General features: G+C 40.4%; 2 protein-coding genes across 2 annotated transcripts in view; one reads left to right on the top strand and one right to left on the bottom strand.

Moving 5' to 3' along the window:
* The first annotated feature begins 1,017 nt into the window (after nucleotides 1-1,017).
* Nucleotides 1,018-25,855, top strand: SMIM18 (small integral membrane protein 18). Its single transcript, XM_066616017.1, has 2 exons — nucleotides 1,018-1,057; nucleotides 25,524-25,855. The coding sequence occupies exon 2, from the start codon at nucleotides 25,562-25,564 to the stop codon at nucleotides 25,853-25,855; it is 294 nt and encodes a 97-aa protein (XP_066472114.1). The 5' UTR covers nucleotides 1,018-1,057; nucleotides 25,524-25,561.
* Nucleotides 2,606-26,082, bottom strand: part of GTF2E2 (general transcription factor IIE subunit 2) — a 29,179-nt gene continuing 5,702 nt past the window's right edge. Inside the window, exons 3-8 of the mRNA XM_066616016.1 lie at nucleotides 14,748-14,839; nucleotides 12,244-12,351; nucleotides 10,159-10,341; nucleotides 8,830-8,923; nucleotides 5,935-6,050; nucleotides 2,606-3,121 (exon numbers count right to left, since the gene is read on the bottom strand). Of these exons, the coding sequence (XP_066472113.1) occupies nucleotides 3,005-3,121; nucleotides 5,935-6,050; nucleotides 8,830-8,923; nucleotides 10,159-10,341; nucleotides 12,244-12,351; nucleotides 14,748-14,839 (710 nt within the window). The 3' untranslated portion in view covers nucleotides 2,606-3,004. The remainder of the gene's footprint in view (nucleotides 3,122-5,934; nucleotides 6,051-8,829; nucleotides 8,924-10,158; nucleotides 10,342-12,243; nucleotides 12,352-14,747; nucleotides 14,840-26,082) is intronic.

The following is a 26,082-nucleotide window of genomic DNA, read 5'->3' as shown; positions in this document are numbered from 1 at the left end:
CATAACCACATGGAAAAATAAGTATGTTCCTTGGTCCTAGTACCTGAATCTAGTGTACCTAGCTTTCATGGTGGTTGCATGTAAAAAGTATTTGGTGCATCCGAGGAAATTAGAAAAAGGAAAGGTTGTAGGGAAGGATTTTAGGGGTCCCTGGTCTGCCAAACCCAGTTGCTGACTAAAAATGGGGAGAGAAGGGGAGAAAAAGGGGGGGAAGAAGGGAAAGAGTTCCAGACGCAAGATAGTTACCTGTCTTGTAGAGCAGTTGGATGGGGGGGAGGGGGAGTCCGGTGTGGAGGACCCAGATGTGTTGTGTCCTTGGAGGGGGAGCCAGAGAGAAAGATGTGGGCCGAAGCCCTCTCTTAAAAAGGAGTTTTCTGACTCTGCTGAGCTGAATGGTAACTTCCTTACCACCATCCAGCAGGGTAAACATTGAAAAGATCAGGATGTCCCTTATCAGCAAAATTCAATGGGGTCTAATGGCTGGCTTCCTAGCTGGGGGAACTTAAACAATACAATGAATGGGCAACCCAGGAAGGCATTTCAATTTTGCATACGGTACTTAAGCAGTGATTGAGTTAAACAATACAATGAATACAGTAATGTAGGGGACTGGGTTAAAACAATACAATGAATAGGAGACACTTAAACAATGATTTACTATGCCAGACTTCTTCCTATAATATGTGAATTTTGTAACCATGAGCTTGTGACTTGACCAGAGTTTTTTGGAAAAGTGTGCTGGGAGAAGTGTGGCCTGCATGAAGTTTTAGTAACATAACCAGATATAAAATCACAACTAAGGAAAAAGGGGATTTTCACGTAACACCAGGGCTACCTGGCATTGCCAGTAGTAGATAAAGAAATTCTAACAATTTGATTGAAGATGCATTGTTGAAAAATAACTATTTTCCCTCTCTAGGCAACAGCATGCTAAGGAATCCAGTCCTGCACATTAGCTACTACCTGAATGCGAGCCACAAAGCTGGAAGTAATTGGATGTCACTGCCATCACTTTCGCCACAGTTATCCCTACCTTCGAATCCCTTTCCATCAGCAGGTATCAAGAGCCCAGCACTCCCCTGTGTCCTGCCACCATCTGCCTGCACTTATAGGAAGCGACAGGAAAAGCCAAATGGGCATTCTTTACCCCATTTGTCTAAGCTCAGATGCCTTTTTCTCCTCCTTTCTCTAAAAGCCTGGAAGGATTGTGATGAATTATAGATCAAACACACTACAAACCGCTTCATGTCAGTTCTCTTAGGCAACCATGCAAAATCCTGCTGGTATTTCCTTCCTTCTCCCCCTCCCCCCTAAATATCAGGGGAAGAAACAAAATTACTCTTTGGTTATACCACTTTGTAGAGCAGCACCCAATGGATTTCTATTTCTAGCCCCAACCTGATAAAATAAAATAATTACTCAATTTGTGGTTGCTACTCTTCTAAATAATGCTAGCTGGAGACTACACATTACACCTGCATTCAGCTTTGCTTCCTGGCACAATTCAAGATGCTGGTTTTCCCCTATGAAGCCCTAAATGGCCTGGGCACAGCATGCTTCAGTCACCGTATATCCAGTGTGAACTTCTCCATATTCGAAGATCACCTGAATGGCCTTGCTATATGTATCTTATCTAGGTTGCAATGGCTCTTGCAACTCTTAAGAGAAGCCCACCAAAATCAGTCCTTGTGAACCTTCAAGAAAAATTCTGAAGACTGCTTTGTTGTAGCAGGCTTTGGAGCCTGGTTGCTTTGTCAGTTTTGTTCCAACTGTAGCAGTGAAAACTTTGTAGCTTCCCTTTGGGCTCTGTTAAGCCATGTGTGGGCGTAGACATTGCTTATATATACTATTTTGATGTTCTAATTTGTTGCAACTTGCTTTGAGTTCTTTTGAAGAAAGGTGGGATATAACTTTTAAGCAAATAAATGAATCAGCAATTTTTAGACACAGAACGCAGGTGGCCCTCAGGTCCTTGGAAAAACCTTTCTGTCCCCCATTGACACCTTGTGCTACACCACTTGAACCTAAGGCTGCAAGCTATAGCACTGTTCAATCAGAAAGAGGCCCTGCCAGTTTCAAGAGATTTTGTTTCCAAAATAATTCTGAGACATTGAAATGAACAATGTTTGGGCTGATAGGCTGCGGTTGATTAAAGCTGTTCACACCTAATGTTTTGCCTCCTACTACTAGGATTTAAATCAAAGTAGTTTTGTTTATGATGATGACTTCACATTGTATTAAATATAACAGTGTTTTCAAGAAAGTGCTTTCAGATATTCTGCCTGGGATCTGAGCTGCTTCTTCACAACAGAGACCATGTTGTATGTTGGTACAATGACTGACAAATGCCATCACTCCATAAGGTTCATAATTTCAGTGGAAGCACAACAGAAATTAATGGCTAGCACTATTGTGTGGAAAAAATTAAATGAATTTAAAAATTGAAAATTAAATTAAATACATTAAAATTGTATTTTCACACTAAAAAATGTTCCCTACCATCTGCTCTCTTGCTTTCTTGCTATTCCTGCCATAAAGCAAACTATTTTAAATGCAATGCAACTGATAAGCAAGGAGATACATACCCATAAAGAAAGACCACAACTTTCTAGTATGATTTTTATTATAAACATGTTGCCTTGACATAGGTAAAACAAATAGTTTTATCTCCAAGTCATCCCCCAATGAATAAAAGAAAATACCCACACACCCCAGTTCAAAGAATATTTAAATGCTGCACAAGAACCTTGGCATTACATGCTGAAAATATTTTACCCCAATACCAATGGCTTACTGACAGTGAACAGCTCTGATCCGAGTTCACATTAGCCAATAAAGGAAGTATTGACGAACAGTTTTTCTCTGCTCTCCAGACTGGTTTCGTTTTGGCTGCTGAGGGCCAGGAGAGGGAAGAACCACATCACATTATGTACAGGACACTTGTCCTTTCAGAGCTATCGAGCACCTGCATCAAAGCTCATAATAGTTCAGTCCAAAAGGCGCACTATTTGCCTGGAACCACATCGGAGTAATCCTTCAATACTCCGGCCAAATGATCATTGTGAGTCTTGAAGCGCCTCTTCTTCTGAGAAGCAGGCTTCTTTCTTCTCTGAATAGGAGCCTAAAAGGGAAAACAATGAATGAATACAGTCAGCTTGAATAAAAACAAACAACGAAGCCATTAAAAATGGTCTTGAGGGGTCAGCTCAAAGGCCCATCTCACCCAGCATTTAGTCACAGAACAGTAGCAAGGTGAATGCCTCTGAAAAGCTCATGGTTTGTTCTAGTTATTTGGTAAATTTATAGCCAGCTTTTCAACTATTGTTCTCCAAGTGGGGCACACTTAAGAAAAAGAAAATATCAATAAAATGACAGCAGCAACAATAAAATGTTGAACAGCAGCAGATTTCAGAAAGGCTGGCAGCATAAAATGACCTCTTAGCCATAAAAGCCTTTTCTGACTGTCTTGACAGCTTATTTAGAATAGCCAGTCTCTTGAATCAGTCACACCAATCTTGGAACTGCTTCCAAAGACTGCTGGGTAGATAGAAGCGAGTACTGCACCCAGATGCACAAGCATCAAACAAGTGCAACTTCTCCCCCCGAGGGCTGAACTCAACTTCTGATCATTGGAAAAGCACTACTGATGAACACAGGAGTTACTGTCTTCAGCTGTCACAGGTAGTAGCTGTGGAGGGCTTAATCCTCCATGAATTTTCTTAATCCTTCTGAAAAACAATCTAAATTGGTGGCCATAAACACATCTTGTTTCAATGAATTCCATGCATTAATCATGCCTGATTAAAACTGTGCTTGCTTTCTCTTTCTCTGTGATTAAGCATACAAAAATACTGCTCAAATATAGAAACCACTCTTAAAAAGTAGAAACACAGTGCAGTGTGCATTCTTAAATGTTCAACAGAAGTTCAATCCCCATGATTAAAGTACTTATGCGAAATGGCAAACATGAACTACCACCAATAAAGCTTTATCATGGGAACACAGTATCTATAAAGAGAAGGCAAGCTTTAAAAGCAAGAATGTACTGCTTCATAATGGCAGTTTCAGTTAGCAATGTGCATGCATCATTTTTTTTATTACAATGAATACTGTTTATGTGAAGGAACCAAATGCCCCATTTTGAGCCTACTATATTCCTCCTGTCTGATCAGGCTACTTAAGTTTCCAGAATTATCCCCACAAGCAAGCAAACAAGCTCTTCTAGTAGCCGTCCTAACCATAACCCCTCAGGCTACATGATGTCAGTGCATCACACAAAATGAAGCATCTCATGTACAGTGAACAACAAGCACAATAAACACACAAAGATGTGTAGAAGCACAACACTATGCCCCCTGTCCAGAAGGTGGCCAAATCTTCCCAAAAGTGACTTATGAGCAATAGAGATGTGGCAGTAATAAAGCATGTGCACAACCAGTCCCATGATAAACATTACGGTGTTTCTTTTTAGCTTGTGCTCAAAAATTACTTTTCCAAGACAGACTGGATTTTTAAGAAAACAGTCTGCTTTACATTGCATGTATTCATCATGTCTATACATTACTGCAAAAGCACAGCATATCTGGTACAACCTAACATTCTAAGATATTCAACCTCTCATTTTAAAATCAACCAAGTTTCTTGCTTTCATGGTTGCACGGAGAGGTTTAGAAACAAGTGGCTAGTATCTACTGTAAGCATAGAACCCAGAGAAAGGAAGAACAGAAGGCAGCACCACTCCCATGGACACTATTGTAGCTCTGTGTTTGCCACTCTTGAATTGATAATCATGCTATAGTAACCTCACGCACAACTGGCACTCTGCATGTCCTTTAAAAGGGAGAAATGCCACCAGTCATGTGGTCTGCCAACTCAACTCTCTCCTGTGGTCATCATGGGGCAGGCTGACCTGAACGTTTGTGCAACTTACAACTGCTCCCTATTCTAGTCTCAGAGGACCTGTAGCACTTTAAAGATAGACAACTGACCGCTAGACATTATCTCAGTAAATGCATTGTCTTAACTGGGATCACTTATGGTTTCAGACCCTAGTCTATTTAGGTATTTGCAGAGGAGAATCAGCAGGTGGGGAAAGGGTTACAAACCTCCTCCTCTACAAGCTTCCCCTCAGATGCCTCCCCCCGCCCACAATAGCATTGGAAAACATGGAGTTGGGAACTTCTGTTTCTCTTGTAATGTCTAGTCTGGCTCAAGAAGCCAGGCAGCTGCATGCACAGTCTGAGACAGAGAGGAGTCAGATTCTTCAGTGTGTCCATAGCCTGAAAAGGAAGTCGCACAGCAGTGCTCCTTCCAGAAATGCTTTTTTTTAAAAAATAAAGAAGCTATTATTGCATTGAGACAACTTCCAGAATGGCAGGACAACTCCTCTTAAAAGGCGGGGGGGGGGGGGAAACGGGACAGAGAAGCATATGCAGCTATACTTCAAATGCACATGTAGTTGGGAGGGCAGTGTGCAACAGGCTGACTATAGCTTGGAAGCCTGCCAGGTCCAAGGCAAGAAGCAGCAGATGAGAACTCTATTTATGCTCCACTACTTATCAGAGGTGGCAGATGTTACATAAAAGGATCAAACTGTGGAAGCTGTTTGGACACTGGCACCTCCTAAGCAAGCAGGCCCAGTGATAGGTGCAGAAAGAAAGATGGGTGAGCAATTTACTACTCATTTACTACTTACTCAGACTGATACTGGGCATTGTCTTGTAACCTCAGTTTCTCATGGGTCACAAACACCAAATGCACTTATAAAATAGCAATTGATGTCTTTTCTGGTGATATTAAAATCTACAAGTGGCTCCACTCAATACAGATTATATACATTAATTCTGTCCACAGTACCTGTTAATTGACTCTCAATACTAGAACAAAACAAAGCAAGCAGAAGTAGTGAATGGCTTGTGCAAGCCTGCCACTTACTTTTTTCTTTGGTCCTGCCTCCTGCATAGAAGAAATGCCCTGCCGTTTCAAATATTCTTCTATCTTCTCTTCGTCCATGGAATCCACAGGAACACTCCTCCAAAGTTTTTGAAACTCTAAAATGCCAAAAATAGTGCACTAATTGAGCATGGCACTGAACAAACAGGAAGTCCTCATTGCATCCACAATTATGCTGTGCAAGTACCTACACAGTGAAAAATTGGTGTGAGGAGGTAAATAGTATCAGTGATTCTGAACATCCTGGAACGACTACATGTGGGAAAGCTCTGATATTGTAGCAATGGGTGGGGTGGATAGGTCTGTATTGCACATTCCTGGCCCATAGTTGAGTGCAGAATGCCCTCTTTCAGGGGACATACACATATTCTGGGGGCTCCCCCATTATCATACAGACAAAGCTGCCCTGTAGGGAATCAGACAATGTTACAGGGAACAATCTCACTGAATGTACTCCTGAGTAGACATGCATCAGTTCAATATATCTGGATGACTGGTACTAAAAGTCCAGCACCCAGCATACTTAAATGTACTCAGGCCAGGGCTAAATAACTGCTACCACTAGCTTCTCCCAAGTCTCTCTGTAACATCTAGCAAAAGCCAACACACATCAAACCAACATTTGGAGTTCCCACAAACTGCAGTCAACGAGGGACAGCAGAGCCAGGAAACACTGAAGCACAATATCCTCCTGTGCATTATTTTCCAAGAAATTACTGGGGAGATACGGACTCTAGCAGCAATAATCACACATTCTCCGTAACAACTAGTTTGGGCCCAAGATGAGCAACTAAAGCAGACGTTTCAGCATGTTATCTACCAGGCCTTAAACATTACTCCATTAATACTGGCTTTTCAAAACAAAACAAAAACCCTCCCAAACACTTCAAAAGTAAAAAGCTGCCAAGTCGACAGGGCACTGAAAATGAGGAAGAGGCCCAAAGCTTCAAAGAAAGGCAACAACCAGATAACCTGCACACAGCCTGCCTCTATATCTTGTTTTAAGTGCTTTCCTGGAATGCCTTTATCAAGACTGTGACTGGTACAATTCCACTTCCCTTCATTCCAGAGTCATTAAGCTAGATAGTGCCTGTCAACAGGCCCAGCTCGCAACCCATAAATAAACCCCTAAGAACACAGAGCCAGGAAATCTTTCTAGGTATTCCCATGTACACCAAATATGCCAGTAGTTTTGATGTAATAGTGTGGTAATATTTCTCCTCCATTCATACAAATGCAGCTGTGGTAGACATTTTTTGCCATGATGTATGTAGTGTTTCCTTATACTTTAATACTTTAATAACTTTTAATACTTTTATACTTTAATACTTTCAAAGTTTTACTGCACCCAGAAATGTCATAATTGAAATGTTGTACATCCTGCCCACAATGCTGATTCATTACAACACTCTTTGTTCAGGCAGTGGTATTGGTAAATACTTTCTTACAAAGACAGTTTTTATTTCTAGGATCTTGAAAACTGTATGCTCATCATTAGGCTTTGGCTTATTTATACAAGATGTACAACATTTCAATTATGACATTTCTGGGTGCAGTAAAACTTTGAAAGTGCTGACCCTGCTTGCAAAAGGTTTGGGGGCTTTTTCCAAAAACCCAGAAGTGATCTTTCAAGGCCTTATGAGGCCTCAAAACGTCATTCTGAGAGCTAGGGATGCTGTGCGTGGCATGCCCAGCCCTCAGAATTCCCCTCTGGTTGCAACCGGAATACAGCTCCAGTCACAGTCGGAGTGAGCAGGGGTGGGGTGGCCCCACCCGTCCTAGAAAAATGATGACTATTTAGCCCTGTCAGAATGATAGGCTTGCCATTTCCATGAGGTTTCAAATAAATACATAAAATAAATAAAGCATTAAAAAACAGATAGCTTATAAAAGCTACAAGCAACAAGTACACCTAGATTTGAAAATAAGAGGTAAACACAATACTGTATTATTAATCAGAGCAAGCAAATGTGAGCTTATGCTGCCACCTACAGACTGAATTAAGAATCCTCTTACTTTCCTAACACAATACTCTACAGCAGAGGTCCTCAAACTGGGGTGCTGCGACGCCCAAGACTGAGGACCTCTGCCTTCATCCCCTTAAGGGGTGGAGAGGGCAGAATACAACAATGTGATCTCAGGATTGTGCCGCTGTCGGGAGAACCAGGGGCTCACTTTTACATACAAGACTCTGCAGCAGCCTGCCAGGGTTGTGGAGAGCCCCACATAAGAGCCGTCTGCAGGGCTCCCCAATAATGACAGCAACCCACTTTTGGTTTTGTGATCACAAACTGGAAGTGGGTCACAATAGTTATTTTTACATTCTCTTGGGGAGAATGTGGATGTTTCTACGGGGCTTCCTGCACCCTGGGCAGGCTGCTGCAGAGTCTTGTAAGTAAAAGAAAGCCCCTGGCCTCCTTGACAGCAGCACGATCCTGTGGATAGCATCACTGTATTCCGCCCTCCCCTGTCAAGACTCAGGATTTTTACTCCCAAGGAGTCCAAGAACCCCTACTCTACAGCCATGCCCCGGTATCCACGGGGGTTCCATTCCAGATCCTCTGCTCCATTGAAAATGGGGATGCAGATACTGGGGACCTACCATTAGCCCAATTTTAAGATTTACCCCTGTTCAAATTCAGTCTGTCAAATTTTGTTTGACTGTCCATTGATCTTTCATAAGAAGGGAACTCTATGGTTTAAGTCAGGCAGCCTGAAGAACCCTAGACTTTGAAAACGTACCACCATTCCAACATCCTCAGTGTCCAACAAATTTACAAAATAGGCATGCTTAGTATTTTAGGCTCCAGAATGTAGATGCTAGATGACTTTCGCATTTTAAATATTGGAACAGTGAACTTTAATGAGAAAACCAACCTTCATCCACTGTAAACTGACAGCTCTTATCATTGTAGAAAAGAATTTTCTTCTTATCAGGTCGTGTAATGAAGAGGATCTGGTCCCCTAAAGCCTCAAATGCACACACAAATACAAAAGATACTTAAGTACTGTTCACATCAGCACTTCGAAATTCTTTTCAAGGGAACATGTCTGTGAGGGAAGAACTGAAGCCCCTTTGGAATCGGAAGCTAGAGGAGGCCTACAGTTAATCTATTTAGAACTGTTACATAACTAACATAACATACAGATTGTTACAAATATTTTGCAAATGGCTGGGCAAAGTTATCTTGGACTTTAATATAACAAATAATTTTTGAGAGGTAACACATGATTTCTCCTTGACATTCCAATTATCTTTTCTCTTGCAAGTGAAAGACAGAAGAGTGGTACTATATTTGAAATTTAAAATATATTGCAGAGGCAAGAAGAAAGATAATATGGCCCACCCCTCAGCACCCAAACATAAAATTCGTAACAAGTGGCTCTCAAAACATCTGCCAGAGCTTGGAAGCTGTTTAATTGTTCTAAAAATAAATATCTGGGGATTTCTCCTTTTTTACTGTATATTTTTCAATATTGTGTATACAGTATTGCCAAAAGCCTTTGGAATGGAGCATGGTTGAACTGAACAAACAAAATATCTAAATTCATTCTTTCTCAATTCAATTTCATTCTGTGTATAAGGGATTGTGCACACTAACCCACTAGCTTAGCTATGAAAAGTAGTAGTGTGGTCTTAGAAACAAGAGGTCAAAATTCCAATCTTTCTTAACTACAAGCTGAAGTATTTCTCAGCATAGGTTCCCTGCCCCCATAAAATGGATACTTTAAAATCTATTAAGGTACATAAAGACAACAAGGGTTACTAGCATTAATAATATGGCTACAATTCAGAGAGAAATGCACACAGTTCAATTTTTTTGAGAGATTTCTTCTCAAAAGTTGCTGCACAGATCTACCAGATTGCTAGAGGAAAATGGCACAAGTGCATATTCCTCTTTTTCATTTTTTTCTTTTGAAGAGCGCTTCCATCCAAAGTCCAAAATGCTTTTTAAATTCAGGAAAGTTGAAGTAACAGTTTGGGGGTTTTGTGAAGATGGTTTATTTATTTATTAGTAGTATTTTTTTTTTCAGCATTTACCCCTCAGGAAAACCTGGATATCTGTATGGATGGTACACAAGTCTATCTGGATTGCAGCCTATTATTGAAATGCAATTTGCATACATAAACAATTAACATGTCTGCTTTGTAGAAGCAATAAGGGTAACAAATTCCTATAATACAAAACTATGAGTTGTGTTTACCTTTATGGCTTTCTGTGCATTGGGCAATCCTTCTTCAATATCTTCCAAAAGTATCCCTCCCAACCCTCGCTGATCATGTTTATCCAAAAGCCGGAGTAGAGCCTTTTTATCTTTCAAATTATACTTAGGCTTGAAAGCATATTTTCCATCTACAACTTCTATTTTGGGATTGTTGACAAGGGCCTGTAACACAAATATAAGTTCTCAACTTATGGAAGAGGAAATGTATTGGTCATAAATATATTTTTCTAAACCAGAGATTTCTACATAGTACAAGATAATTGTGTTCCAGTGTTTCAAAAAATTATAGGCCCAAAGTACCCCCTCCAATGAGATTCATTTCCAATCATTCCTTCCTGGGGTTAAGTGTCTGTGAGCCAAACCCTATCCAATTTTCCAGTGCCGGTGCAACTGTGCCAATGGGGCATGCACTGCATCTTGTGGTGGGGAGGCAGTCACAAATGCCTCCTCTTACCTGGGGCTGCATTGCGACTGCACCGGTGATGGAAAGTTGGATAGGATTGGGCCCTGTGCCATGTCTCTGAATCAGAGGTAAAACCGGATCATTCAGTCACTCATGATAAGGATATCTAGCGGAATTATCTGTCTCCTTCTCCAGAGGAAACTGCCAGCTATGTTTCTAAATGGGTCGTTTCGGGTTCAACTTTTAATAACCATGCAGAAACGCTGGTGGTCCCCTGAGGGTATTCTGCAGCATCTCTGCTTCTCGGCATGGGAGTTGTGGAATATGAACTGATGGAGGCAGAATCTGATCAGTTTATGAACTCCCAAAATATATTTTCAGTAAAAACTAAAAAGGGTTAGTATTGCATCTGTTCTTTCCATTATAACAGCCACGTTCACCATAAACCATATTAAAATCTTTAAAGAATTATAGCCAGCGCTTGGGGAGCAGGTCGTCCTCTCAACCAATACGCTGCTTGTAGGTGCTGCTGGAATCTGTGTGTCATTTGTGACATGCTTCCACTCTCTGCAATTGTTGGCAATGTTTCTAGTGTCTTCAATGGCCAACTGTGTGTGATACACTTTTTTTTGGTGCTAGCTGTTGAACCCTCCAGTAGGGAGGTTGCTGTGGCAGCCAACTGGTGTTCATTCTGCAGATGTGGCCAAACCATTGTAGTCTGCATTTCTGGATTTGTTCTTTGACTGATGGTAGATTATGATGGCGATCACAAAGAGAGACACCTAGGATCTGACTCAAGCATTGCATTTGGAAGACCTTGAGCTTGTACATGTCTGATCTGAGCAGAGTCCGTGTTTCTGATGCATACTGAAGAATTGGCAGGATCAGTGTTTGGTATATAAAAATACCACACACAAGAATCCGATTGTCAATACTGACTTTGTCAACAATGTTTCCTCACTTTGCCCTGTTATACACACACAGCTTCAAGCTCATCATTCACACTGGCACTCTTGGAAAAGGGTAATTTTTAAAGATATTTTGCTAAGTTAGCTAACAGTGGATCCTATGCATATAAACCCCAGAAGTAATCCTCAGAGAGTTTAATGAAACTCCCAGCTAGGTAGGTGCAAGATTTCAGCCTTATTCATTGTCTATTAAATTAAAAGCATTTGCATCATTCACTCTTAAACTATCAAGGATTTAATTTTAGCACAAAAATGCACTGCGCTTCCAATTTTTAAATGTGCCATGATATCAGAATCTATTCTGCAAATATGCATTGTTAATATTAACAAGTGTATGTTAATATTTTTTAACATACAAGTGTATGTTAGAGGTTTTTCACACTTCCTTCAGATGATGCACTCCCATATAATCTATTTTAGAAAAGAAGTTTCTTGGGGGAAAATGCATATTAAAAGTTACATAAAATTTAAATATAAATCAGCTGAAGCTACAGTCATCAACCAACAAGCTTATTACCTCTTGGCAAGTTGGTCTCCACTGATACCACAATGAAGCTCTATGCATGAAAGCAAATCGTAATTCTTGATTGTTGTTTATAATTGTTTCTTATAAGCAACCTATCAATACTAGATATCTGTAAACATTCTTTGAACTGGTCCTATAACAGAAGTCTGAATAGCTGCTTTTGTTACCTCACTCATTAGCCATTGCTTCTGCTTCAATCCAATATCTAGATGCTGCGTTTCATCCAAAATTTCTTCTAGCGTTAATGGGTGTGTATCCCCACGCTGATGCCGTGTCTGGGGAAAAGAAATAATCACCATTATGGTTCTTTTTCCACTTAAAATTATATGAACTACACGCTGAAGCTCTGCAATGACATTTGTACGAAAATAATTGTAGTTAAAGACCCAATATACAGCATAATAGCTTCAACAATTTACCTCCCACACTGTATTCTTGTTCTGCCCATGTGACAAGCCAGTCCTTAGATGATCTGCATTAGCATGTACACGTTCAGAATGATACATACGAACATGACAGTGTGATGTCACAAATGTGTTATATCGGCTTTGCAGTGACACTGCACTGCCATTAACAACAACAACAACTAGGTATTTATATACCGCCTTTCTGGTCATCGGATTACTCCTCTCACTTTATTCAAGGCGGTTTACATAGGCAGGCGTTTCTAAATCCCTCAAGGGGATTTTTACAATCATAGAGGTTCTCTCTTTCAAGAACCAGCAACGTTCCAGAATGTATCTTCCTGGTTTGGTCTCACTTCTGGCCTCCATTTCTCCCACACAGGCTGACAAGCAGCTCCATCTCTCACATGGAGGGCAGCCAAGATGCTTCTTGCTCATACCAAGAGCAGGTGGAATCACTCAGCTCGGCTTGTCAGCTGCTTCAAGGTCTCGCCATTCTCAGCCATTTAGGGAGCAGCCGGTGTCCTCGAACTGGCGACCTTCTGATGTTATCTTCGGGCTAACAGAGCTTCTACCCTCTAGACCAGACCTCCTGCCCTTTAGAGGAATTCCATTAGAGGAATTCAGTTGCTAGCCTTTGGATTTTCGCACAGGATTCCCTACCCCTTTGAAAATCTGAAATGGTGCCTAAGGGAAAAAAAGTCAACACCTAGTTTGGGGTGGGAGGTTGTTGAGAGAGGATACCTATGTCATGGCCACCTTATTGGAGCTTGGCAGTAGCTCCAATTACCCTGTACCATGAAGCTATCTCCCTATGCAACACAGAGAGGTCTTTTTGCCAAAAGTGAGTTTACCTAAACCTGTGAAAGTACATACCTGGGCAGGAAGATCCACTCTGAGTTGCAACATCAGCATACCATGCAACTTGAATGGGCTTTCTGCCTAAAGTGCCCAGACTATACAGTGTGGTTTAGCTCAGTGTGGTTTAGCTCTTCACTTTCAACAAGAGACCCACACAGTTTGATATAGCAAAAGTGATCATAAATGTTCTCTTCAGCCAAATAGACAATATTAAGAGGGCACAACAGGGCTCATTGTGAATCCCCCAAATCATAGTTTGGAGGATTAGAAAATTGTGCCATCTGAATGTAGCCACTGCGTGGACAGGATTAAAACCGAGTGAATAGGAATAATTAGCTACAGAACTACCCAGCCCCCAGCCTTTGTAAACTATTCAAACTGAGAATAAACTAAGGTACCAGTTCTCAAACTGTGGGTCTGGGATCCACCAGTGGGTTGTGACCCAATTTTTGGTGGTTTGCGAACCTGACAGGGCAGATTAGGCTATGTGCATCCAGGGTTAAACAAACTGCTACTTGGGGGGGGGGGGGAGAGAAGAGAACTGCAGCCCAATCACCATTATTGCCACACCCCTTGGCATTGATAAATCAGGCAGCAGCCTCTAGGGTCTCTAAAAAGCTTGAGAACTACTGAACTAAGGTATTTATAAATTCTGATGAATAACAGTCGCATTGTAAATTCACTAGCATAGCATTATGATTCTGAGCCAAGTGTTAGTCATTATAATATTTTTATATACTGTAAACAATGAAGTCACAGAGGAATAACAGGCTACTTATATTTCAAGTACTGTGTCGATATAAGAATAAGGCACCTTCTCAATTAGTATTTAATATTTATGACTATGCAAGCAAAGGAACGTCTAAAACCCAGTTCCAATGCTGCACATTTGGAGGACTGATATAAATTGTTGGCATGGTCCATTAGCAATTTTAAACTGGCTCACCTGCATTTTTGCCAGTTCATTCCTCAGAGATAGCTCTTTTAACTGACAATAAATTTAAACCTGTGAGGGGTTTATAGACAAAATCCCATCTTTTTATTTCTACCATTGTTTTACCTGGGATATGAGATTCCCAATTCACCAACTGTCACTGTAAATTCATGACTGATCTTTGCACAATGCCAGGTGTGGCCAGGTGTTTTCTGCTCAAAGAGAAGCTTTCAGGTTAGGGCTGGACTGGAAACCGTCTCCCATCTTCCACTCCAAAACGTTATATAGAAAACAATAGATTCCAGCTAGGAAAATAATATACTCTCTCTAATCAGTGAAGCTAGACCTGAATGCAATTTAGTTTTGCATCTAACCATTTTTCCTGTTACTAACACTACTGCCAGAATTAAGATAAACAACATTTGCATCTTACACAGCAATTATATGAACACCTGAAATAAAATGACAATACCTTCATATAATTCACTATTTTCGCAAGGACTCCAAATTTGTAACCAGAGCCTCCAGAAAGAGCTTTCAAGTTAAAAGATCCATTGTTGTGGTCTGTAAAGAAAGATAACAGGAAATTCACTGTGGGACTTTTATTTTGGAATTCAGATGTCAGTGATATATGATGTTACTATAACCACAAACAGAAAGCTACCAACAATATCTAGCAGGAAGTCACATAATCCTGCAGGTGCTGTAGCATCCTCAGAAATGTTGTGTTTTATAAAACGCAATTCACTATCACAGGAGCAATTTTCTTCAATTAATGTAATGTGGGTTACTTTAAATGACATCTACAGTATTTGGAAATGGTGTCACACTTTGAGTTTTGTAAAACTTGATAGCTTTGGTGTTAATGAGCTGATCTAGATATTTAGACATTACTGGATTGGAGCCTCGGGCCTTCCACAGAGCATGAATGGGGAAGTGTGCATGAATTAAACACCCATGTGGGTAGGACCAATTAGCTTATTGCTTACATACTTCCCAGTAAACACTAAAATTGATTTTATTCCTTGGAATTGCCTAACTTGCAAAGGGTCACATGCCCCCAACTCTAAACAGTGATTAAACCACAAATTCCTCCAGTAGCCCTAAATCAGGATAGCACTTGGCCAACTTAAAAATGAACCAGCAGTTGGCCATCTGACCATACAGTCCCGTCCCCCAAAGTACTACTCTTTAGTTGTACTTCAAAATTTTGTAGTATTCACACGTTCAGCCCCTTAACCTTAACTCTAGCGCTATGAGCCCCTGACCTATGGGCAAATTCACAAAATCATTCACTAAAAGCCTAAACAGGTAAACCTAGATTCATGTGCCACCAATACCATTACTAGAATAATCTCACCATCATACAAAAAGCCATGAACAACTGTACCACAACTACTGATTTACACACAACCACTGATGAGTCAGAGAAATAGATTTTAGACAGATATTGACTTGGAAAATCATACAATTGTACTGCCTTGCTAGGCATGAAAATGCAGGATGTCATCAAATTTCCATTTGCTTCCACACAAAGTATTCAGCTTCATTTTGTTGCCAGTCATTTACAACTATGTCCAAAAAATGGGAAAGGATATCTAACTGGCATTCGGGAAAAGGGAATGTTATTTTAAAAACTGCTTATAATCATCATTTTTAATATTTATTTCTGACAAAAATGTCATGAGAGAAGAAAAACTAAAAATCAAAAAATTATATTTGCTTCATTTCAGATTGGCCCAGTTTTACTCTTTTAAAGTAAAATGAAAGCTTAACTTGTCTGAACTGAAACAAAGAAGTTCCCTATTCTCCTTGTACTGAAAGTCAAGGCAAAATGAACTGCAAAATCTACTTCATACTGCTGTTGCGAAATCACTTTTGGCCAGAGTTGTCAGAGAAGAAATACCTTTTTCTTGATGTTAGAGTGTTCCACTGAAACAGAACTTTGTCTTCTCTCCCAAATATCTTTGAAAATAATGATAAAACCTGATTTTCCAATTTTCCTGCAGCTGTTCTGCTTTTGGATTATTTTTTATAACGTTCTTGTAGATGCGGTTTTTGTGCTTGATCCTTTGTTAGATTCGCTGAGCTACTGGAAAGACTGTCTACAAATATTTTAAATAAATAAAATCTAAACACAATGTCAAGAACTCAAGGCACATTGTAATTCTTCCCATAACTATGATTTCCTTGCCTACCACAGTTATGCAGAAAATGTCAGAAAAGTCAGAAAATGACAACAGAAAACAATCTCATGGAGGCAAATTACAAGCCATTGCTGCAATTTCCCTGCCTTCAAGGGTGTCCATGCCATAAATGGTTCACAAAACAGAACAGAAAAACAAAAGGTGTATAAATTTTCAAGTACAAAAAACACAGAATTAGATCAAAGCCAGTAATGCAGATCCTGATCATTATGGTTAAGTGCACAGCAGCATAATATACTATTAAGAACAAAGAAACCTGAAGGCATTAACACGACAAATGACAAATGCCATGCTCAGGCCGTTGCCAGATCAGGGTAAAAGCACACAAAGCCACATTATTTCTAAATATATTTCACTGGCAAAGGGGCTCCTGGGGAAAAAAAGAAAAAGATCTGGTTTGCTATCTCACAAAAACATTTCAAATTTATGAATGATTTTTTCCTTGGGTAGGGGGTCTGATGCAAATGAGCACAAAGGAAGTTGTCAGCGGCTTTCTGCTTCAGCCAATAGAAGCAAAGCTCCATCTTAGCTGAACCAGAGGCTGTCTTAAACAGCAGATCAGCACTGTGCCAGCATCCTTTCTGAAAAGAGGTAGGTCTGTACCTTTTTAATTGTCTTACAAATATTAGCTAAAAGAAAAACAGTGATTTTAAAAAATCTGGATGTGCCTTATCTGAATCCTACCTTAAAAAATAAAAATCCTAAACAGCATAGTTTCTCTTACATCTGAAGCTCGATCGAATGCTGCTTAAATGCAGAGCTTCAGCTGTGCTAATAGAGAATCTTACCATCTGTGCATTCATGAAGAATTGATGACCATCCATCTTACAGGGAGCCCAACACACCCAGATAATTTTCTTTCAGTAAAATCTTTTAGATGCTGTATGACCTACTAATTCATTTTGTAAGCTAAAAAAACTAATATATTATTAAATGCAGAAGCAGGATTTTCAAGTCCCCAAATTTAAACAAATAGCTAAACTGCACCCAAAAATGCTTTTAATGAAATCCACAAAATTGGTCCCTTACAGTGCAAGCCTATGCAAGTTTACTCAGAAGAAAGTCCCACTACTTTCAGTGGGGCTTACTTCCAGGTACATATATATAGGATTGCAGCCTCATACTAGTTTTAACCCTTAACCCTTAGTTATTGTACCTCTCCGAGTATGTGACATGTTAACATGAAAACAGTTGAAATGAAATCCATGGGACTGTTATCAGTTTAAATGTTAATTACGCTTTGAACTATAATTCTATGCACACTTACTTGGGAGTAAGCCCCTACTGAAATGAGTGGGGCTATGGCTGAGTAAGCATGGGTTGTCAGCTTAATCAACCAATACAAGATTCTGGATCTTACTGTGAATTGTCATAGGATTCCTTACAGAATTTTTTTAACACAATCCTGAGAACCTACTTTGCAAGTCATGTGCTTTATACAGCTAAATAAGATTTCATTGCTATAAGCCACACAGAAAGCAATTTTTAACATATTCACAGACAACTCCTAACATCCTAGAAATGTTTAACTACAACCGATTGTATGGATATATAAAAAATGCATGATTAATCTGATTGTAAAAGCAATTTTAAAAAAATTCTGACTGCAAGTTAACAACATGAACCCCTTCCAACACACTCCACCTTTTCAACAAAGTATAATTGCCAGCACAGACATATATATGTATGTCTTTTGTGAACCTGATCAGTGCCACTGTGGGACAGGTATCCATTTAGTGATTTTAGCTTTGATAGCTCATTAAGTATCAGCAGCAGCTCTGAATATCACTTTTTACTGGATCTAATCCTCCACTATAAGAACAATTCTGTTTTTTTCTGTCACAATCATGCTCTTCATAGAAAATACCTCATTCTCTTCATTATAAAGTTTTGATTTCACACATACAGACCAAATAAGGGTTAACAACAAAATTATTAAACATTATACAATTCCACTACCAGATAATCAGAATTCATCTGATTCAATTTTTTTTTAAGTAGACACACAATACTAACACACTCCACCTCTTCAAAAAAAAATAAAATGCAGTTTCAACATATTTTAGGTCAGACCCCCAAAGGACACTTTAGACTGTTGATTCCTCCAGGCTGGTTAAACAAAAAGGAATAATTGACAGGTGTATCCGGATTTTTAATATTCAAGGATTCCTTTCCCAGGAATGTACTTGACAGGTAATTGTTCTTCTGTATAATAGACCAGGCAAGTTTCTTTAGTAATGCAGGCTGTTTATTCTGCTCAGCATATTCTGTAACTCCAACTATCACCATCACGCCTTTTCAAATCAGCTTTCATAATCTGGCTAATTTAGCATTGAACATTACCTCTATAACAGTAGAAAAATACACCCTGACTCTATTTAGCTATGTATCAATGATATTATATATTCATCACCCAAAAAGATATATAGTACATCAAATCCTGCAGCTAAAAGCGGGCCTGGCTTAAGCTCCTCCACTGTACCTCACGTCCACCACTACGGGGTACAGGCACAACATGGTCAAGGAAAGTGGGGTCTCTGTTGCCTTCACCTACAATATTATTGGACAGGACTAGAGTTAAAAAAAAGCCAAATGCCGTAATTCTTATGGGGTTTTGGTTTTTTGCTTCTTTTTCTCTCCTGTCTTGAGATCTTAAAGCATTTAATAGGCCATACTTAAACATTAAAATGATCAAATTAAGGTAATGGAGATGCTTTCCAAACACCACCATTCAACCCAGCTCTTTCTTATGTTAACATTTTCTGTGCACAGAAAATTTTAAATGAACAAATTACCCCACAAGTACAATATAGCTTCTTAATTACCAACAGAAATCCAGCCAAGAAAAGGCCAGAAAAACAAGCCTTCCGGCATAAAACATCAAAAGATGGCATCATGCTAAAACATTGGACCACTGCCTTTCTACACCACAGATGAACTTTTTTTTTTAAGCAATATTATCACTAACATGCTAAACTAGGGGTGTCAAACCTGTTTCATACAGCAGGCCAAACAGCATTCATGGTGCCTGCTGAAGGCATGATGTCATTTAGCAGTAATTGACATAATTAAGCAGGTGATGACCAGAAATAAGCACATTTTTCTTACTTAGGAACTCATTAGCTGGCAAATGACAGAAGAGAAAATATGCAAATCATCATATTTTCAAGATATGGGGGAGCCCAATTACCGTGCGGGCTGCCCTTCAGTAGCACTTCTTCTGCCAAGGTGCCACTTCTTAGCTCAGCAGTTGAGAGGTGCTCTGCTAAATGACGCCTCAACAGAAGCAGCACTGCTGAAAGGGTGTCCTGCCTGATAACTGGCCTATCCCAGAACCTTAGCAGCTTGTCACTTTCTCACTCCTCTTGATCTACCTCTTCCCCCATACTGTTCCTTGCCTTCTATCCTCCCAGTGTCTCAGCAGAAGCAGAGCTGCTGAGACAGTGATACTGGGAGAGCCCAATTATCATGCAGGCCAACCTTTCAGCAGTGACATTTCAGCAGAAGTGAAGCTGTTGAAAGGGTGGCCTGCATGATAATAGAACTCTTCCAGGGCTGCCCTTTCAGTATTTCTGCTTCTGTAGATACATCACTTAGGCTGCAATTCTAACCTCACTTTCCTGGGAGTAAGTCCTGATGAACACAATAGGACTTATATCTGAGTAGACCTGGTTAGGATTGTGCACTTAGCAGCTCAGCAGCTGATGGTGGTGCTGGGAGGACCCAATTATCATTGGGGGGGGGGGAGTTTATCCAGCCCACAGGCCTTATGTTTGTCACCACTGTGCTAAAACTTTACCCTTTCAATGTCTTCCCACTAGGTTGCCTATGTACATACTCCACCACAGAATTTTTCCAAACATACAACAGATTGCTATCCTTGAGCTTTATTGTACAGTATTGTTTTTCCATTGCTTTTGTCTTTTTTGTAAGCCCTTCAAACCTATGGGTGAAAGGCAGGTAACAATATACGGACACTACCAGAACAATTACAACAGATTTGGGGAAAAAATTCTTTAGGTTTTATAAAAATAATGCATATCAACAAATGCTGAAGTCAGCAGTTGTCACTAAGTTCATCCAGGATCATCTCCTCAAGATCATAAATCTAGAATTTGAGGGGAGATTAGTGTCAGAATGTTGAAAAGCAAATATTAGGGAAATAAATTCCTAGGGGCTACTGGCAATATTCCCTTAGGAGTGCTTTACCTGGGAGTCTAGATCCTTTTGAAGAACCCCTAATATACGGTTCACCTTCACTGAGATCTTGTGAAGATATGAATTGTGGGTCATCCTGCATATCTCCTCCAGCAGGACTCTCTTCCAAAATGCAGAGATCACCACACCTTTCACATAGTGCACCAACATGTCTTTTGGCATCTGTAAGCAGCTGGATGCATGGGACAAAGCAGTGCCTTCCCAAAGCAATTCCTCCAAGGAAGCCAGACTTTTAAAAGGCAAAACTGCTAACTGGGTAAGAGGCACTTTTTCAAGTGGTTGCTCCTCTTTTATTTAGCAGAGGGAGAGTAACTGGCCCTCCTCACCCTAGCAGTGTCTTTTCTAGTGGCTCTCTGCTGGTATTCTTTTGCATCTTTTTAGATTGTGAGCCCTTTTGGGACAGGGAGCTGTTAGTCATTTCATTTCATTTCCTCTGTAAACCGCTTTGTGAACTTTTCATTGAAAAGCGGTATAAAAATACTGTTGTTGTTGTTGTTGTTGTTATTAAAGAGCTCTACAGATGTCAAGTTGAGTCATTCCCTTTCCCATGAAGAGGTCAGTCATGGATAAAAGAATTAGTTCCTCTGCCACACAGAAAGCCGACCTCTGGAATGCAGAATTGTTTATCCACAGACAGGGTCCTTCACTTAGCTACCCAGTGAGTAGCAACTAAGAACACCATCTTCAGTGCCATAAATTTCAGAGGTGTAATATCAAGGGATTCAAAGGAAGGCCAAGCCACAGTTGGGGACCATTGATTAGGTTCCAGGTGGGCACGCTGGGTGCTGGAGGAAGGCTAAGGAGGAAAACTGTTCTTTAAAAACTTCAGATCTCAGGTTCAAGGCAAAATTTGAAGTAGCTTCCTCTAGGACAGTGGTTCCCAACCTTGGTCTGGGGACCACAGGTGGTCCATGAGACCCTGAGAAGTGGTCCCCAAGGTCTCAGGAAAAAAAAGATGATCATCTTTTATCACTTCCAGTGTCCCAACAAGAGAGTGATCCCTCATGGACCACTGAAATGTCAGCTATAGCTGTAGGTAGTCTGTTCTCTGCCCTCTCTGGTGGTCCAAAGCTTACTGAAGTGCCAGCTGTGGGAGGGTCCATTCTTCACCCTTTCTGGTAGTCTGTGGAGGATCACTCATGCGACGAGATAGTTCCCCATGGAACATCAGAGATGGCGGAGAATGGACCCACCCCCCACTGCTGGCATTTCCAATGTCTTGCCAAGTGCTCCCCCACAGACTACCAAATTGAATTGTATTTTTTTGTGTGGTGGGGATGGAAGGGGTTGCATGTGGTCCACAATTCCAGTGTTTGCCTCAGTGGTCCGCAGGCTCCTAAAGATTGGAAACCACTGCTCTAGGATGACAGCCAAAGCAGACACTTGTCTGTGTAGGGTGCCGAATTTGTGATCAAGACCATCATAAAGGGCAGGGCCTCTGCAATGTAAATCAGTTTTCTGACAATTAAAATGAACATTTTTCAGGCAATACTGTAGAAACAGTCAGCTGAAAGGCATCTAGATACCAAATGTGTCTAAAGTAGTGCTTTTCAATTAGTAGTACTGGTGACGTGTCATCATACAACATGCAATACTTGGCTCTACTATGCTGGGAACTGCATGACACTTTTCGGTCTGACCCACCCTGCCAAAAGTAGGGATGACTTGCCCCAGCTCTTCAAAAGGGGCAGGGGTTGACCAAGGATGGAGGCAGCATCAACTGGAAACATCTCTTGCTATTTGCAGAGACAACAGTAGAGGAAGCCACCCACTTCAACAGCCATCTCTAGTGGCAGTAACACTCAGAAAGTGGTCCTAAAAAAGAGGGTATCTACCTAAAAAACCTGTTCAAGTAACCATAGGTTGTGTGTATGTCCCACCAAGATGTCAGGCAGCTCAATGCAACATCCATGGGTTTGGATGCAATACAGGACCCTGAACAAAGCTGTATAGAACACTTAGTAGAGAGCAAGAACTAATGACTGAAAGACTCACAAGATACAAGAAGCATAGTCTTCTCAGACAGGATTATTTCCACCTGCTACTCTTGAATCTTCCATATGGCTTCTGAGATACAAGTAAGGAAAATATGCACAGGAGCTCATGCTAACCGTCTATCCACAATCCACTGATAATTTCTACTCCTCGTCCCTTCCCCCTTCCCTCCAGAATCTTGTGGCAACCGAAGCAGTTAAAGAACTTGTTTGGTGGGATATGAACAGGTCTATCTTTAGTCTCACAAAGTTGGCTGTAATGATACATTCGTTCAGGGATTAGTTTGCTACATCCAGCATCTGGTGAATGAGCCAAAGTCTCCCCTTCAGGTATTCCACTTGTATAGAATTCTGTTCAACCTCTTGGCTAACCTTGGCTCTGGCTAAGAATCTAAGACAGCATTACTGGGGGGGGGGGGGGAGCCTGCTCTGCATTGGTTTGTCCCTCTCCATATCCTCCTCTTAAAGTATTTCATTGTTAAAGTTCATGAAGGCATCAGCTATGTCCCACAAAGAAACGCAAATTGCTCTGGCCTCTGAGAAGTATCACTTGGAACCAAGAGCTGGGTACAACCTATTGTGGAGATTTTCTTTTCCTTGGAGATGGTCACCAACTCTGTTTGGGATCTAGACATGCTGGCTATAGGAGAGAGCTTCTGTGGCCTTTTGGGAATCTGTCCTCAGAAGTGAGGTTCATTTCCATTCTGGGGGATCTACTGCACTCTCTCTCTCACACACACAACAGAACTGGAAACTATAAAAGTGGCTGTACTCCCCTGGTGTAATAGCAAATAATTCCCTGATTCGTCTCCATGAAATAGGTGCATGATCTGGCATTGCTGTTCCCTCTTCTATAGAGGGGAAGGGCGCCTAACCTTGGGTGTTGCTTTATCTCAGGGGTAAGACCTATATAATGTTTCTCCTGAGTTGAATAGGATATCTGGACAAGGGTAGCTGGCTGGACCCTGGCTAGACTGCAGCCTGGGATTGCTTTAAGCCAATCTATGAATGTAATATGGATGCCCTCCTCTACTACTAGAAAGGAAATTTTAAATGTTAGCCATGGCATCTGCTGGCACATTTTCAACAATTATTGGGCAGAGGAAGTCCTGAGGACCAGTGTCCATGGCATTTCCTGTCCATTTGGGATGAAGTGGCAGAGCTACAACAGTGTTGGAAAAGGTCCCAATGTAATGGCATCCCAAAGGCACTGTCTTAGATCCTTTCCATGGCGTATGATAGTGGTGGAGTGATACCCTTTACTGGTGTAGTAGTTGGATGGAGTTTGTCCATTTTGCCCAGTCCCTGTCTTCAAGAGGGGACCTGGAAGCGGTGGAACCCAACAGAAGCCTGCCTCCTGCAAATAAATTGAACTTCTGTGCGAACTTAGGGGATTCACCCTGTTCCGTATCCATTCTTGCCTTCCTAGGCAAGAAGGGGTGGGATTTTTTTTCCTCCCAGTAACTGCCCTCTTCTCCTTAAGAATTCATAGGTACTCTTTCAATGACTGAGAAAATGATGTTGGATTTCAAGTTGCTAATTGATACTCGCTTAACATTTTTCTCATTAGCTCTAACCCTAGGATGTAAAGAAGAGTTCAATACGCAAAGGAATACAAAAAAAGTGAGACAATTAAGAATATGACTGTCTCAAAACAGAGGAGTTTTTCTGTTTGTATCTCTCAAATTCTGTACAGCCTAAAAACAGATCTGTAGGAATTAACTCATGAGATAATAAAACATATGATAGAACTCATTTGAAAAGAGTTTTGCTCATTGAAAAGCTGACAATTTTTATTACAAGGTTTCCAATAAATTGTCAACATTCCAAGGAATTTTTTGAATTATCTGGTGCTCAAAGGACTTTCACTAGAAGAAGTACCTCTGATTTTGGTGCTAAGTTGTTGCTTATGAAACTGCTGCAGTTTCCAAACTTAAAGCCAAATGAGTGGCAAAATCAATCCAGTAATATCACTGTGAGTGCTGTGTCCCCGAAGACATTTTATATTGTAATAAAGGTCTCAGATAAGACGCACAGGGTTCTAAACCATTCAAGAAGGAAGCATCCAAAAGTGCGTTTCAAAAACCAAGAAAACATAACGATAGGAATTTCTTAACCATGAAGCTCCATAAGCTCCAGTTCTAACCATGATTAATGTTAACTAGAGTTCTGTCAATTAGAATTTGAAATCAGTGTCTGAAAAGTAGTCAGCAAGCCCTAGTTAATGTTACTGATGATCAACACTGGTGCCAACATGATGTTTTAATCAGAGAGGTGACAAGAACAGGAGGGAGAGTGCATGCAATCCATCAGCTTGTTCCCACTCCCCTAACAATGGTTAAGAGATCCACAGAATTGTGTCTGCACAACCCATGCTCACTTCTAGTAATATTTCTCTAACCAAAAGTCAACTGGGTTTTTGACTTTTTCTTAGAGGAAAACTGTTCTTTTTAAGTAAAAGAGTTCCAGGAGATACACACACATTCTTGTGCATATCTAAGAAAGCTCTGAATTCTGGCCAAAGAATTATAGTCTTAATTAGAAATGAACTAATATGGCATTAAGTGACAGCACATCAGTTTTGAAATACAGAAAGAACCACTACACCAGTGTAAGAAACTATGGTCAAACTTTGTTTTATTTGAAATGACTGAAAGAAACACAGCCTTAGCTGAAAGTCTTTGTTTAAAACTCCGTACACAGAGAAGCATCAAGCTATTTACTTAACAGAGTAGGTCTATTATTATTGGCTGGAGGAAAAAAAAAAGGCAACTTTTGAAACAAAAAAAAATAAACAGCTTTAATTTTCTGTTTGTGTTTAACATGTAGAGCTGAAGCAGTCACAGAACCCACAGGACTCTCCAAACATGGAAAACTTCAACAACAGTCGCTGGAATGAAACTACATCCATCTACCAGTACCTTGGTTTTCAAGTGCAGAAGATTTACCCTTTCCATGACAACTGGAACACTGCCTGCTTTGTCATTCTGGTCATATTTATATTTACTGTAGTATGTTTGGTGGTGCTAGCTTTCTTATATGAGCTGCTTGACTGTTGCTGCTGTGCAAAAAATAAAACCGTGAAAGACTTAGAGAATGAACCTAACCCTGTTAGATCTATGATGAACAGCTTCAGGAAACGTGAAACAGAAGTGGTGTAGTGGTGGACTTGCCATTGGCACCTACTAATGCTAAACAAACACTCAACATTATAACGAAGCCTCTTGTATCTTAGGACCAAGCAAGAGGACCTGCTTAACCTTAAACATTATTAGCGCTGTTTTTTTGTTCGCAGGTGGATAGAGACTCAAACAGTTTGCAAATCAGTCACAGTGTGATGTGAAAATAGTTTTTTTGTTGTTGATTTTTTCAATGAACTGCTGTCGAC

This window comes from Tiliqua scincoides, chromosome 2 (assembly GCF_035046505.1).
Source record: "Tiliqua scincoides isolate rTilSci1 chromosome 2, rTilSci1.hap2, whole genome shotgun sequence".
Taxonomy (NCBI): Eukaryota; Metazoa; Chordata; class Lepidosauria; order Squamata; family Scincidae; genus Tiliqua; species Tiliqua scincoides.
This window is presented reverse-complemented; position numbering and strand designations above follow the sequence as displayed.

Excerpts from the sequence above, each read along its gene's own strand:
- SMIM18 (XM_066616017.1), top strand. The coding sequence starts at position 25,562 with ATGGAAAACTTCAACAACAGTCGCTGGAATGAAACTACATCCATCTAC.